Raw genomic sequence first — 16,891 nt, forward strand, 5'->3', positions numbered from 1 at the left:
AATATAGCAATCTCATGATAATATAAATATGCAATAAATTGGACTTTGTGATATTAAAATCCTATTAAAAATCCTAAAGAACCTATAAAACAGGTTATAAATACTGCTACAGTGGCAAAATTTAATCTTCACTTGCTTACTTCAATCTAGAAAATAGAAAGGAATCACAAATGAAATGTACTTTTCTATTAATAAACAATAGGCTCAAATCTGTAGTTTGCAGACTCTATAAATATAAGTTGACAGCCGACTTGACTGTCTTAATATTTATTCTGAGACCACTCTTTCTGTGCCTAGAGTATACAAAAGACCAAAAAATCGATGCATTGAAGTAAAATGTAATTCCCAGCTCCTTTCTCATGTCTTGTCTAGTTAATTAGGCCCATCATCCTGAATGATGAATCCTCTCAGGTAGGGAGAGACCACCACCATTCAAACCTTTGTTTACCAGAAGACTATTCCAGCCTTTTTTCTTTGTTTTTGTTTCCAACAGTAAATAATCAATCCCTTAATATAATTCCTTATACAAGGTCTAGGAAGTCCTGTTTTGCCCTAAAGAAAAAAGAGGGGCAGCCCTATTTTCCAATCAATCTTCAGGTGCTGTCTATCCAAGAAATAATGTAGAGTAGTTCTAAATCAATGCAGCCTTGGATGGGAATGGAATGGACCAAGTTCCTCCTTATCTCAGAATCTCTCTAACCTTTTTTCTTAAATGACAGATTTATTTCTCTCAGTTTTGGAGGCTAGAAGTCTTAAGATTAGGGTGCCAGAAAGGTTAGGTTCTGGTAAGAGCCCTCTTCCTGGCTTGAAGGTGGCTGCCTTTGCACTGTATCCCTCACATAGATACCATCTCTAGTCTTTAAGGAACACTATAGATTGGCTTGGGGACCAACCTGGGGCTAAAGACGACATCTGCTTTGAAGATCTGCACTTCAACACTGCCTCCTAAGCTGAGAGAAATAGCATAAATAGAGAAATTTATGCTCACTTCTTTGAGTAGACTCATTTCTGTGCCATACTCTCAAAATGGGGGACTCCCTCAAATATTACAAATGTTAGCTGAAGCTCAATAACAACTAGCACTTTCCAATAAGGTAAAGACAAGGTTATTTATCCACGTTTTGGGGGTATGGTAACAGATAATGGATAATTATAAGTGGCTCTGATATGCTGGTGTATTATTCCTAGCCTCGGAGGGGATGCTTCTTTCGTGCCACTGAATCTTCCTTGAAGCAGAAATTCTTCTGCATCTTTTAGCCCTGTGTCAATCAAACTGTAGGGATTCAGTAAACTTAACTGAATAAAAATAAATGAGTGAATTACAAGAGAGTCGATCTCTTGGGAATAGCATTCTTTATCTATAAACAATAATACAATACTTTGTGAGTACCTAATGTGTGCACTGCATTATTGCAAACACAAAAAAACTTTGCTCTTAAAAAAATCTGACATTACTGTTTCCATCTATGAAAACATCTAACATGTATTTTATTTTTCAATGCAATGGTTTTTTTGTTTTTAAGTATATTTTTATTGATTTCTGAGAGGGAGGGAGAGGGAGAGAGAGAGAAACATCAATGATGAGAGAGAATCATTGATTGGCTGCCTCCTGCATGCCCCCTACTGGGGATCGATCCTGCAACCCGGGCATGTGCCCTTGACTGGAATCGAACCTGGGACCCTTCAGTCCGCAGGCCCAACGCTCTATTCACTGAACCAAACCAGCTAGGGCTCAATGCAATGTTTTTAAGCAATAATTTCAAGCTCTTAGTATTTTATTTTTCTGAATTGTCTCTTTATAAACAAAGATATACAAATATACAATATTTTACAGGAAGCTAGTATATTTTTAAAAGAATGGAAAACAGTTATTATTTGAAGAACCTTACTAGCATGAAGAAGCAGCTGACTAATTTTGAGTTCTTACCCTTTGTGTTCGTGGAGAAGTCTGAACACTGCGCAGCACTCTGGTTGCAGGCCCCTCACCTTGAGTGCTTTCATAAGGCAGTCATGCAAGCTCATTCCATTTCGTACATTGACCTACAAACAAAGGACCATCTTTAGGACCAACACAGGCTGCACACCCTTGGAAAAACAAGCACAGAAATAAATGCACCAGTCTGTAAGGGTGCACGTAGCTTATAATGGTGTACACAGACACACACACACACAGAATGTCTAGCAATAGGTGAGCGCTTGAATAAAATACGGAACACCTGTGTATGTCACATTATGCCACTACTACATTATTCATAATGACGTGGAGGGAGGGGTGTCCATGATATGTTAACTGGGGGGGAAATGTTTTTCAGAATAATACAAAGAGTAAGGTTATTTACAGGGTGGAGAACATGTGTATGTATCTGTGTGAAAAGATATACACCTAGCTGTTAACATCAAGAGAGAGTGATTGGAAAAGATAAAATAATAAACTTTCCCTTTCCACATCTCTATTTTGTCTGACTCACTGAAATGTACATGCAAGCATAAACATCCACCAGAAAGAAAAATAAGCCAATCTGATCTATAAACAAACGAGTCTTTCTGATCAAAAATTTGTATTTCAAACTATTTTCAACCAAATAGTTGATCTTCATAAAAAAATTTCCATCTTGCCCTGGTGAGGTGGCTCATTTGGTTGGAGCGTCATCCTGTGCACCAAGCGGTTGCGGGTTTGATTCCTTGTTGGGGCACAGATTTAGGTTGCAGGTTCAATTCCTGGTCACGTAGGGGAGGCAACCAATTGATGTTTCTCTCTCACATCAATGTTTCTCGTTCTCTCAAGTAAATTAAAACGTATTTTTGGATGAGGATTTTAAAAAAAATTGCCATCTCATTTGCACTTCACACTAGTGAGAGCAAGCAGGAAATGAAAGGGATAGATTCTGCCCTGCTGTAAGGACAAACACCACTGCTAGTTTAAATAAATGTACACAACATTCCAGGTAGCCTCAGCATTTATGCCTCTCCACAGTCCCCTGTACTCAATCCTAAAAAGTTAAGACAGCCCTAACCGGTTTGGCTCAGTGGATAGAGCGTCAGCCTGCGGACTCAAGGGTCCCAGGTTCGATTCCAGTCAAGGGCATGTACCTTGGTTGCGGGCACATACCCAGTAGGGAGTGTGCAGGAGGCAGCTGATCGATGTTTCTCTCTCATCGATGTTTCTAGCTCTCTATCCCTCTCTCCCTTTCTCTCTGTAAAAAAATCAGTAAAATATATTTAAAAAAAAAAAAAAAGTTAAGACAGGCATTCAGAGGCCTATTAGAATGTGTGAGTGCCCACGGTGCTAATAAGGGCTGCTATATAAAAATTTCAACTAAAACCTTAAAGGGTTTTTATACAAGCCCTATATACTTTATTTTTAAAGCCAATAAAATTGACACAACATAAGGCAACTGGAGTCAGTATGGCTAGTAAGGAGAGCAGAATGTAATGACAGTATTTGTGAACTGCCTACAGTGGAGCTCCCCCACTAGGTGAAAGTGTAACATGCCAGTTGCTGACCCAGCTCCTTCTGAGAGGAACGTGAGTGTATCTTTTATAAAGGTTTAAAATATTTTAAAACATTCATTTAAAATGTTACATAACAAGTTTATTTTAAAGGTTTCTTGAAGCAGTGATACTCTTAAAAAGATCACACTAACTTCCAGCTTTTCAGGAAAAAAAAAACAACAACAAACAAGTGAAGTGAAATAATGATGAGCTGAGCCCTGACCACTGTGGTTCAGTCGGTTGGAGCATAGTCCTGTACAAATGAAAGGCTGAGGGTTCAATTCCCGTTCAGGGCACATACAAAGGTTGTGGGTTCGACCCCCCAGTAGGAGGGGGTGTGCAGGAGGTGACCAATCAATGTTTCACTCTCATCTCTCTCCCTCTCTCTCCCTCCTACTCTCTCTTCCTTCCCTCCCTCCTCCCCCACCTCTCCCATCCATTAAAGCATGTCCTCGGATTGAAAGGGGGAAAAAAAAAAGAACAAAATAATAAAATAAATATGAGCTGAACTATGAAGAACAGCAAGAATGAGGACAACAAAGAGTCATAAACACATCCTAAGAGTATCATACATGACCTGCATCAAACACTGTGCAGCAGTGCTTTGAAAGCTGTAAAGTGATACCTGTATTATATCATTAATCTTCATTAAAACTAACAGACTCCAAGAGTTAGACAGTTCTTTAAATATCTTCTAATCTAGTGGGGTTCTCAAATGTGGCTGCCATTAGAATCATACAAGGGGCTTGTGAAATATAGATTCCCAGCCTCTCCCCTCCAAAACAAGGATTTTGATTCAATTAATCTTGAATGAAGCCCAGGAATCTCTATTTTAACCTGCTTTGTCAGGTGATTCTAAATGTAAACAACAGTCCTCGTTATGGTCCAGTTACTCATCCAACAATAAGCAGCAGCAGCAGTTAGTCAGAGAGACATGTTTACAAAACAAATGACAAGAAAAAATTCAAAATATAAGCAACTACTAATTTATTACTTCTAAAATTATGTAAATCAGATATACATCTTCTCTGTCATTCTCTCTACAATTCCACATAGATACATGTTGAAATTGGTTAAATCTGACTAATTTCTGGAGCCCACAAGTAATGATGAGAGTTATTTTGGGTTCCAGCAGTGAAGCAACCTGGAGCTAATTAGAAACAGCTGACTGATGGTGTTGGCCAGCAAGCAACTCCTTTCTTCTTCAGTGCTCCCCAAGGCTGGGTGCCTGGTGAAAGAAGCTGGTTCTTCCAGAGACAGAGGATCCATCTCGAGTCAAAAAAATAGGAGAAACTAACTTTTTCTACTGAAACTTCTCTTGAGCTGTAGGAGAAATCAAGTTTCCAAATCACTGGTTCCCAACTACCAGTTGTGTTCAAATGAAAGCTGCCAAGGACTACAGAGATGTAGAAAAAAATCAGAAATAATCATAGCTACCATTTTACTTATGAATTAGCCACTGTATTCAGCATGCCTCATTTCATAAAGGTCAGGAAACAGAGCCTCAAAATATTATGTAACCTGTCTAAATGACACAGCTAATAAAAGGCAACACAGGGATTTAAGTTTGGGCCTGCTTTCTTAAAGGTCCATACACTTAATCATTATGCCAAACTAAGTTTCCCAGTCTTCCAGGCAAACTAACAGTAGATGGGGATAGAGAAGATAACTGCACACCGAAGCCGCAACAGATGATCTTCAGCTTCCCATCACATTCATACTTCCCACCTGGGCTCTCCATTATAGTTAGAAAATTGAAATAGTAGGTAAAAATCACTTTGCAAATGAAAGACCACTACTGAAATATAAGGGGATTATTACTATTTATTTTGCCATCATTAAACTTTCATTTTTAGGAAACAAAAATAAATTTACTTAAAACTTTAAATGACTTTTGGGTTCAAACGTACCTTAATGCAATACTATAACTGGGAGGCTCCTTAGGTTCACAAAAGAAGTATAATTTATCAGTGAAATGGGGAGAGTGGAACTGTTAGAACTGGGAAAACTCTGTCTTGACCTCCCAACCTCAGAACCCTGCCTCACACTAAGTACCAAGAGTAAACACAGTGCAATGATTTTACATAACGAATGAAGGGTGGGAAAGGAGAAGGCGTGAAAGTCTGAATTAAGGTTTTCAAATGTTCCACCAAGCAAAATGAGCACAACTTCACTTTTCTGCTTCAACGCGGAGGTGCTGGGATAGTAGGAAACTTTTTTGAACATTTTTTTTTAAGTTGGGTTTTTTGTTTTGTTTGTCAAAAAACTGAGTGGCAGTGTCTGCCATGCATGATGCTAATAGAAATCTGTCACTGATACTACAAAAATAAGCTTTGCAGCAACAACTGGCTAGTGCCCGTGTTCTGGAAAAGAAGATGATGCTCTGATTCTAAGCAACCTCCAGCTTTGCCCTGGGGCCTGTGAACTTTAACATAATAAATTTTTCTAGGTAATTTTATTTTCTTCTAAATATTTAATTATAATATTAAAAAAATATAAGTGAACATTTTGCTTTAATATTCAGAAGAAAATAATTTTTTAAAAATATATTTTATTGATTTTTTTACAGAGAGGAAGGGAGAGGGATAGAGAGACAGAAACATCGATGAGAGAGAAACATAGATCAACTGCCTCTTGCACACCTCCTCCTGGAGATGTGCCTGCAACCAAGGTACATGCCCTTGACTGGAATCGAACCCAGGACCCTTCAGTCCCCAGGCCGACGCTCTATCCACTGAGCCAAACTGGCTAGGGCAGAAGAAAATAATTTTTAATTATTAATGATTTTTTTTAAATTAGCTAGAAAGGTCTAAAGGAGCTTTGAAAGTCTTTAAAATATATCCCCATAAGAACATAATATATGCCCTGGCGGGTATGCTCAGTGTTGGGTTCAATTCCCAGCCAAGGGCACATACCTGGGTTACAGGTTCAATCCCCAGCCCTGGTCAGGGTGTGTATGGGAAGCAATCAATCGATGTATCTCTCACATCATGTTTCTCTTTCTTTCTTCCCCTCCCTTCCACTCTCTTTAAAAAGCAATAGAAAAAATATCTTCAGTTGAGGATTAACAAAAAAAGAATGTACTATTTGTTTAAACGAAGTGCAGAAAAGAAGATATACTAGGCAAGAGTTATAATAGAAGAAAGGCCAAGGGTTGGGAAAAAATAGGGGGTATGAGAGGAACACAGCCATATAAAGTAATAAAATCTGCAACTGGAAAGCCAATTAATGAAGACCCTAAGTGACAGTGAAGATTCTGCCTGTTTATAAGGTGGGCAACATGATCCGTAATGTTTCCTATAGGCAGATGGACAACTAAATTTTCTCAGAGGAATGTTCACGTACCACTGTTCTTTGCTTGTTTGGCAAGAAAACACGGATAGTATTGCTTGTCTTAGAAGAGTCCATAAGTTTGCCATCATCTGATGCTCGGCGCTGATAGCCAAACTGCTGAACTATTGTGGGGGAAATGCAGCTGGGGCCATCAAACACTGCATCTTTGAATCCAAAACCATTGCTGATCGTCTTCCAGGCCCCCTGTATGTGCTCCATTGATGCAGCTTACACAATACTTAAACCTGGTTATAAGAAAACAACAACAAATTATTTTTAATTATTTTATTAAATTATAATTCTAAACATAAGCAATTAACTCAACAATATATAAATTGTGAAAATCATGGTATGTGGGTTTTTTTTTTTAAGTACTTCATTTTACTTATTTTTATCTTTTTGTGGTGAGAACACAACATGAGATACTCTTGACAATTTTTAAGTGTACAATACAATATTGCTGACTATAGGTACAGTGTTGTACAAATCTCTAAATCTTATTCATCATCTTGCTTAGTAAAACTTTTGCCTTTTATTAGCAACAATCCATTTACCCCTTCCCCAGCCTCTGGCAAACACCATTTCATTCTGATTCTATAAATTTGACTATTTTAGAGCTTTCTTATAAGTAACTAGAGGGCCAGTGCATGAAATTCATGGATGGGTAGGGTCCCTAGCGGTTGCTGGCTGCCAGCTGGGGCCACCCTTCATTCCACACCGCCCCCTGGTCATAGTGAGCGATCGAACTCCTGATCAGTCGAACTCCTGAGGGGACACTTTGCATATTAGGCTTTTATATATATAGATACCTTCTGCTTAAATAAATCAGAAAACTTCTATATTAGTATATTCCTATAAAATATTTCTGTTAATCCTCACCCAATGATATTTTTTTAGAGAGAGTGGAAGCAAGGGGGAGATAGAGGGAGAGAAACATAGATGTGTGAGAGACACATCGATTGGTTGCCTCCAGCACCAGCCCTGACCAGGGCTGGGGATCAAGCCTGTAACCAACATACATACCCATGACCGAAATCGAACCCAGGACCCTTCAGTACTTGGGCCAATGCTCTAAACACTGAGCAAAACCGGCCAGGGCCTATAAAATATTTCATAGATAACTCAAAAAATTAGCAAAGTGGGGATTAAGGATCTCTTACCCTTTAAGACGGCATGGAGGGACCTAGAGAGTATTATGCTAAGTGAAATAAGTCATTCAGAGAAAGACAAGTATCACATGATCTCACTCATATGTGGAATCAAATGAACAAAATAAACTGATGAACAACATAGATCCAGCGATATAGAAGCATGGAATAGACTGATGAATCTCAGAGGGAAGGCAGAGGTGGGTGGGGAGAGATTAACCAAAGAACTTATATGCATATATGCATAACCCATGGACACAGACAATAGTGTGGTGAAGGCCTGAGAGGTGGGATGTGGAGGGGGGAGCCAATGGGGGAAAAAGGGGGACATCTGTAATACTTTCAACAATAAAGATCAATTTAAAAAAGAAGATTCATCAAAGGTTATACCACCAGAGAACATGAGCCAAGATCTCTTGACTTTTAGTCTAATACTTTTACAATTACTTTTACTTTTACATTTCTGTTCTTTAGTTATTATATATTACATATGTGTACACTTGAGTATGAGTAATATGTTAGTATTAAGAGAAATTATTTTTAAAGTGTAAGCCATAATTTTCTACCTTCAAGGAAGGAAAAGAAATTAGTATTTCTAGGATGTGTTAGACACTTTATATATAAAGTAGTGTCCCGGTGCACAGATTTGTGCACATTAAAAGGAAATTAGTAGAAGAAATATTTTAATATCGCTATTCACGTCTTGCTAATGAAAATAGATTCTACTGAGTCTCCTATCTACCTACTCTAGGACTTCTGTGAGGATCAAATGAGATGAGGCATGGGAAAACACTTCACAAACATTTGGTTAATTGTAAAATGTTTGCATGTGGCTATAAAGCAAGTCAGGTTCCTGAGCTGAAGAAACTCCAAGGATGCTAGTCGCTAGGGAGAGGAAGCCGGGCATTGCTATGTGACATCATTACCCAGTGCCCACAGCAACCATTTCTGGACTGGGCTGGGCTGCGGGCCGCATTTTGTGCCATGGGTTCTTGGCAGCGTTGGCAGCGATTTGGTGGGCTGTCACTCCGGGGTTGTGGCGGGGCCTGTGTCCCACTTGGAGGAAGCCGAGTGTTGGTTTGTTGGTGCCAGGTCCGTGATGCCGTTTATTTTTAAATGGCCAGTGCGCATCATGGCAGCTCCTGCATTGAGCGTCTTCCCCCTGGTGGTCAGTGCACATCATAGCTACCGGTCGGATGGAAGGACACTTAGCCTTTTATATATATAGATTATCTTATTTAAGAAACCCAAAGATTTTTAATAACTTTATATAGCCACCTTTTTTTTTTTTTTTAAATAAATAAGGCACAGAAGAATCATGCTATTTGCCCAAGAACACCAACGTAACAGGTAAAATAACCAAATTCTTTATCTGTTTAAACTCCATGAACTTTCCACCACAATATTCAGAGTTCAGTTTTGGTATAGAAACAAAGCTTATAAATAGAAGCAAGCAGAGATAGTCATCTAAACAAAAATAACCATATGTTTTATTCAGGCAACAAGAAAACTGCAACAGAGGGCTCAGGAGTCCTCAAAACTTTTTAAACAGGGGGCCAGTTCTCTGTCCCTCAGACCGTTGGAGGGCCGGACTATAGTTTAAAAAAAAAACTATGAACAAATTCCTATGCGCACTGCGGGCCCGGGACGAGTCGGCTGCTAAGCAGGACCGGCAGCGGGACCGGCAGCGGCACCGGCAGGCCGGATAAATGTCCTCGGTGGGCCGCATGTGGCCAGCGGGCCATAGTTTGAGGACGCCAGCATAGATAATCACACAATGACTATCAGAAACTCTGCAGTGAGGACACACAGTGCCCTGACACTGACAAGGAGTCAGCACTCATGCAGAAATGAGAGGTCTGTTTCCTCCTGTTTCATATGTCAAATTTGCTGAAGGTGTTAACATTAAAAATGTCGAATTTTGTGCCAAAAAAAGAGCATTTGCAGGAAGTTTTAATTCATTATTTATTTTGAAGAAAAAGTTATCTTATACTTCAGGAAGCTTATGGTGAACATGCTTCATCTCAAGATACTTGTGAACACTGGTTTAAACGTTTTAAAAGTAATGATTTCGATGTGAAAGACAAAGAATATCCAGGTCAACCAAAAAAGTTTGAAGACCAATAATAACAAGCATTATTGGATGAAGTTGCGTGTCAAACTCAAAAACAACTTGCAGAAAGATTAAACAATGCTCAACTAACTATTTCCGATTGTTTACAAACAATGGGAAAGATTTTTAAAGGAAGGAAAATGGTTGCCACATCAACTGAACAAAAGACAAGTGGAAAACCGAAAAGTTATCAGTAAAATGTTGCTTCAACAGCACGAAAGAAGTCTTTTTTGCATCGAATTGTGACTGGCGATGAAAAGTGGATTTATTTTGAGAATCCCAAATGCACATAATCATGGGTTGATCCAGGTCAACCATCAACATCAACTGCAAGGCCAAATTACTTCGGAAAGACAATGCTCTGCGCTTGGTGGGATCAGGAAGGTATGGTGTATTATGAGCTTCTAAAACCAGGTGAAACCGTTAATACTGATCGCTACCAACAACAAGTAATCAATTTGAACCACGCTTTGATCGTGAAATGACCAGAATGTGCCAGAAGACACGGCAAAGTAATTTTGCTTCATGATAACACACCATCACACACTTCAAAACCAGTTAAAGACACGTTAAAAGATCTTGCCTGGGAAGTATTAACCCATCCGTCATATTCACCAGACCTTGCTCCTTCAGATTACCACTTGTTCCGATGGCATGAGCACTTTCTGAGCAGCACTTCAAAACATACGAAGAAGTGGAAAATTGGGTCTCTGCATGGTTTGCCTCAAAACAAGAAAAGTTCTATTGGGACTGTATCCACAAATTACCTGAAAGATGGGGGAAATGTGTAGCTAGGGATGGACATTACTTTGAATAAAGCACTTTTGATGTTTCTCTTGAAATTATCGTGTATTCTTTGATTACAAAATCCGCCATTATTAACCGGTACACCTAGTACAGTGGTCGGCAAACTGCGGCTCACGAGCCACATGAGGCTCACGAGCCGCGGTTTGCCGCTCTGTTGACTAATGAGTTTGCCAACCACTGCGGCATTAACCTAACCGAGAAGTTTTGACTTCAGGTTAAAGACATTAGTACATTATTAAAATGTTTTTAAAGTGTTTTTCCCTAAGGCAGTGGTCGGCAAACTCATTAGTCAACGGAGCGGCAAACCGCGGCTCACGAGCCGTAGTTTGACGACCACTGACCTAGTACATCAGGCTAAAGGAGGCAGGTACTCAGTGACTGACCTTGCAAATACTTCTCCAGAAAAGAGCCAAACGCAATTTGCCTTCACATGGAAAGAATCACAATTTATTTTTGCTATGTTACTTGAACCTCCCTGGTTTATTGTTATAATTTGGTCAGAAGGGATTTGGACTTGATGCAGGTCTCCAGTATAAATAATACACTGTACAGGGCCCCCTGGGAAGGCACATGGGCATTCTTTAATTATTGTCAGCTGAACCCAGTGGCGTCACTGCCCTAGCGGCTTTTCCAGTCATAGGACGGCTCCTAGAGATAAAAACAGATAATGGACCTGCCTTATACTAGCTCCTCCTTTCAGCAATTTTGTAAGCAATACCAAATTATGCATAAAACAGGAATTCCCTATAATCCCCAGGGACAGGCAATTGTAGAAAAAGCTAATCGAACTTTAAAGATTCAATTACAAAAACAGAGAGGGGGAGAGAGGTATAATCCTACTCCACAGAATCAGTTAAATCATGCCCTTTACACTTTAAATTTTTTAAATTGTGACCGATGAGGGTCGCACAGCAGCTGAGAGGCATCAAACTCCTGGTGCCGTGGCATCTGCCAGCATGGCACGATGGAAGGATTTACAAATAGGGCAGTGGAAAGGGCCAGATCCAGTAATGATGTGGGGAAGAGGCCAAGTTTGTATCTTTCCAGAAGGTGCTTCTAACCCCATCTGGGTGCCAGAGCGAGCAGTGCGTCACAACCATGGACCTGGGAGAACAGCTCATCCCACCATTCAAGAAGCTGAAGATCACCCCTCCGGTGATGATGCCAGCCCAGCCGCCGGCCCCAAAGAAGGAGAGAAGCAGAAGGCAGCTGGCCAAAACCACCCAAGAAGCTTAGTGTCCCCACATGGGGTCAACTGAAGAAGCTGACCACTGATGCTCAGCACGTGGTGAAAGAACAGGGGGTTCAGGTGACCCCCTCCAACCTTTTTCTTGCTATGATGGCACTTGTCAGCTGCCAGGTAAGTATGGCTGCAGCAGAAACTTACTGGACTTATGTTCCAGATCCCCCTATGATCAATCCAGCCACCTGGACTGGAGAATCAGTGCCAGTGTTTACTAACAACACTAATATGGTCGGGGGTAGCTCCAACAAGCATATAACTCCTTCTTCCCAAGGTGATTATACTTATAATGGCTTTAGTGGGGAGCTCCCTATTTGTTTATCAAAAAGGGGGACTTCAGGATGTCTGCAGCTTGGCCAAGAAAATAAGACGTCCTATGGAGGCACAAACATTGCTAACACTGAAGGCCCCTGGGATATGAGAAAATATGTTCAGACAGTTACTAAACTAGGATTTCCTAAGGCCACCCGATGGCTGTCTGATAAGCATCCCCCACTCCCCTCCTGTCCTAATAGCACCACTACTGAGTTGGGAGCATTTCCTCAATGGCAAGATTGCGCCAATTCTGTACCAGTGAGACATAATATTTCTGGCTCTGACTTGTATGTATTAGATTGGTCCCACAGGCTTGATGCTAAATATCCCTATCATGAGCCTATGTCACCAGGAGGTTTTGTAGGTAATGCCCTAACCACGAGAACAGGAAATTTACAGAAAGATCTATGGCGTTTAGCCGCTGCTCTTGACTTTCTTAATTTTACTGGCTCTTTCTTAGCTAATACTAAAGGTGCATGCACATCGAGCCCTTGCTATGGCTTACGAACCTGTGTCCAGCCCCCATATGTATTGGTGCCTGGAAATATGAATATCACCAGATTGGACACCCATTATGCAATGCCATTACTGAAACCTTACCAGCTGTGTTTCCAGGCATAACCTGAATGAAGATATATTAATTTTAGAGCAGCCTTCTTTTATTATGCTTCCTACCAACATAACAGGAAAATGGTATCATGATGCGGACCTCCAGGCATTGCAGGAATTACACAATCAACTGTCCCGGGAAAAGCGTGCTTTGGGACTTATTATTTTTGGTACTGTTACCCTAGTTACTGTTATTGCATCTGTTGTGACTGCTTCTCTTGCTTTGACCCAAAGCATCTAGAACGCAAAGTTTGTCAATGAATTGGCTAAGAACACCTCAACTACATTTCATGATCAAGAAGATATAGACAAAAGGCTAGAAACAAAGCTAAATGCTTTGGAAGCTGTAGTGATAGGACTAGGTAATCAATTAGAAAGTATCAAGATTAGACAGCAGTGGCAATGCCATGCTGCTTTTACATATATTTGTGTGACTTCAGCACGCTATAACAGTTCTCTATGGGATTGGAATAAAATCAAGATGCACCTACAGGGAATATGGCATCATAATAATATCAGTATAGACCTAGTGCGGCTACACAAACATGTGCAAGCCATTCATAATAGTCATGATGAAATTATATCTCCAGCAAAACTGGCAAAAGAATTGCAGGATGATTTAAAAGAATTTAATCCATGGACTATGTTAAAAAACACCGCCTGTTACCTAATTGGATTCCTTTGTGTACTACTAATCTTATCCTGCTTTTTTTCAGTCATCAGCAAACTCCTGCGATCTCAAGTCCGAAGGCTCCAACTAGATGTCCACAAGCTACATTTAAAAATGAAAAATGAAAAATGGGGGAGATGTAGAGGGCCCCCTGGGAAGGCACATGGGCATTCTTTAATTATTGTCAGCTGAACCCAATGGTGTCGGCAAAGCCACGCCCTGGGAACACGCCTCGCCAAAAGGGCAAGGGTGTTGTCAGCTCGACCTTCATTTCAGCCCATGGTGTGGGGAAGTGGGTTTTGATATCTAAATCCAGTCTAGCACCAGGAATGCTCAGGGCCTACTCAAGAATGCAAATAATCTCCTTTTGTCTTAACCTTTTGGTGAAACTTCCTGGTATTTGGGGGTATAAAATAAACACGCTGCATTGGCTTTGGGTCACTGTCTCTCCATCAGAAGAGGGCAGCGGTCCACCCGGCCCCAGCTTTTCTTTCTATCTCTGTGTCTTGTCTTTTTCTTTTATTTCTCAATCCCCAGCCGCCTCTACTCAGGGATTGGACCTGCTCTCTAGCCGCACTGGACGCGGAAAAAAGAGAAAATAGTTACAATACACTATATGGACGATATTATGACATTATCGGAAACTAAAGAGCAGGCTAAGCCTGATTTGAATGCACTGGTACTGCACATGACCAACCAGGGCTAGTTAATAAATCTAGCAAAGATCTGAGGGCCTGCCCAAACAGTGAAATTTTCAGGAATAACCTAAGCAGGAGCCACCAGGGATATTCCACAATAGACTAAAAGTAAACTGCTACTGCTACCCACCCCTAGGTCCAAACCAGAAGACCAGCGATTGATTGGTTCATTTGGATTTTAGAGAATGCATGTACCACATTTGGGAGTACTGTGAGCTCCCATCTATAAGATATAGATGTATCTATATATTTGGGTGGGTACATGAACAAAAGCAGGCTGAATTGCAAAAGGCTGTAGCTCTCTCAACAACTTTGGGCACTTGTGATCACCACTCATTTATGATGTTGGAAGTGTCTGCCACCCCTTCTCATGCAGCCTAAAACTTATGGCAAAAGCCCATGAGTGCCTTCATTTGAGAGACAATTATTAGCCTCCCTGGGCATTAAGACTACCTCAATGACTGAAGGACATAAAACAATCATGTAACCCGAGATACCCATAATGTCTTGGGTGATGTTGAAGAAACACTCTAATGAGAAAGGCAGTGCCCAGAAGAGTTCCATAATAAAATGGAAATGGTTTATACAGGAGCATGCTGCCTAAGGAAAGCAAGAAGGCAGCCACCGTACCCATGAGTAGGTAGTCTCTTTTCCTCTAGAACTGTCTTTGGAGCCACCCGCAGAGCTGCTGGAAACAACTGCCACAATGACAGTGCCTGATGAACAGCTCTCAACTAAACAACAAAGAGCTGCTTGGCAGTTCCAAGATGAACAGAGAATATCACAAACTCACACTCCTCTTTTGAGAACTTCCTTCCCTCACCACAGGAATAAGCCCCAAGCAGCGATGTTTATATGTTTATATTCATGATCCTACCCTCTAGGCCCCACTAAAATGGAATGGAACAAGGATCCAAGCTGGGCAACTTGATTTGAAATAGAGACTAGATAGAATGGTCCTATGAACTGAAACATGTAAACTCAAGAGCTATAAGAGGAAAATGTGGGTCCAAAAGCAGTAAAAGCAATATTGCTATTAAGATGGCAAAATTCTCCAATTTAAAAGAAAACATAGGAGCCCTAGCCGGTTTGGCTCAGTGGATAGAGCATCGGCCTGTGGACTGAAGGGTCCTGGGTTTGATTCCAGTCAATGGCACATGCCCAGATGTGGGCTTGGTCCCCAGTGAGGGGCATGTAGGAGGCAGCCAATCAATGATTCTCTCTCATCATTGATGTTTCTCTCTCTCTCCTTTACTCTCTGAAATCAATAAAAATATATTTTTTTTAAAAAAAAGAGAAAAAGAAAACATAGGAGTAAATAAATCATCATGATCTTGAATTTGGCAGTGGCTTTTTAGTAACATGATCACTGGGGAAAAAAGTAATTGACAACATTTATTTGTTTTGGAGATTTTGTTTAAAAATAAACAAATTGTAATCCCCCCTCCCCCCCCCCAAAAAAAAAGTATAAGCAACAAAAGAAAATACAGATAAATTCATCAAAATAAAAAAACGTTTGTGCTTTAAGAACACCATCAAGGAAGTAAAAACAGCACAGCAGGTGTGGTTCAGTGGTTGAGCATCCACCTATGAACCAGGAAGTCATGGTTCAATGCCGGTCAGGCACATGCGAGGGTTGCAGGCTTGATTCCCCGTGAAGGACAGGCAGGAGATAGCCAATCAATGATTCTCTCTCATCATTGATGTTTCTCTCTCCCTCTCCCTTCCTTTCTAAAATCAATGAAAATATTTTTTTAAAAGAAAAAGACAACCAAATTTAAAAATAGGCATAGGATTTTGAATAGACATTTTTCCAAAGGAGATACAGGAACAGGTAATAACAACATGAAAAAGTGCTCAACATTACTAATCATTAGGGAAATGAAAATCAAAACCACAATGATACCACTTCACACCCATTAGGATTACTGTTATAAAAAAAAGTGTTGATAAGAATGTGGAGAAACTGGAACTCTTGTGCATTGCTGGTGAGAATGTAAAATGGTGCAGCTGCTATGAAAAAACAATATGGCAGTTACTCAAAAAAATGGAAATAAGAATTATTACATGATCCTGCAAGTCCACTTCTGGATATAGACCCAAAAAAACTAAAGCATTTACTCAAAGAAATATTTGCACACCCATGTTCATAACAGCACTATAGTTCACAATAGCCAAAAGGTGGAAAAAAAAACAAGTGTCCAATGACCAATGAATTGATAACAAAATGTGCTATACACATACAAAGGAATATTATTCATCTTTAAAAAGCAAGAAAATTCTAATACATGCTACAACATAGATGAACCTTAAGGACATTGTGTGATGTGAAATAAGCCAGTCATAAAAGGACAAATATTGTATGATTCCACCTACGACACACCTAGAGTATTCAAATTCATACACATAAAGTAGAATGGTAGAGTTGCCAGAGGCAGGAGGAGTTTAATGGGTACAGAGTTT

General features: G+C 40.2%; 1 protein-coding gene across 3 annotated transcripts in view; it reads right to left on the minus strand.

Moving 5' to 3' along the window:
* The window catches only part of RAF1 (Raf-1 proto-oncogene, serine/threonine kinase), a 64,672-nt gene that overhangs the window by 22,055 nt on the left and 25,726 nt on the right, over positions 1-16,891 (minus strand). For 2 of the 3 annotated variants that reach the window (XM_080675583.1, XM_080675582.1), the window contains exons 2-3: positions 6,838-7,070; positions 1,928-2,040 (exon numbers count right to left, since the gene is read on the minus strand). In XM_080675583.1, coding sequence (XP_080531709.1) covers positions 1,928-2,040; positions 6,838-7,044 — 320 coding nt within the window. In that variant the 5' untranslated portion in view covers positions 7,045-7,070. The remainder of the gene's footprint in view (positions 1-1,927; positions 2,041-6,837; positions 7,071-16,891) is intronic. The other variant, XM_080675584.1, reaches the window with a different exon arrangement.

This window comes from Plecotus auritus (assembly GCF_963455305.1).
Source record: "Plecotus auritus genome assembly, chromosome: 6".
NCBI lineage: Eukaryota > Metazoa > Chordata > Mammalia > Chiroptera > Vespertilionidae > Plecotus > Plecotus auritus.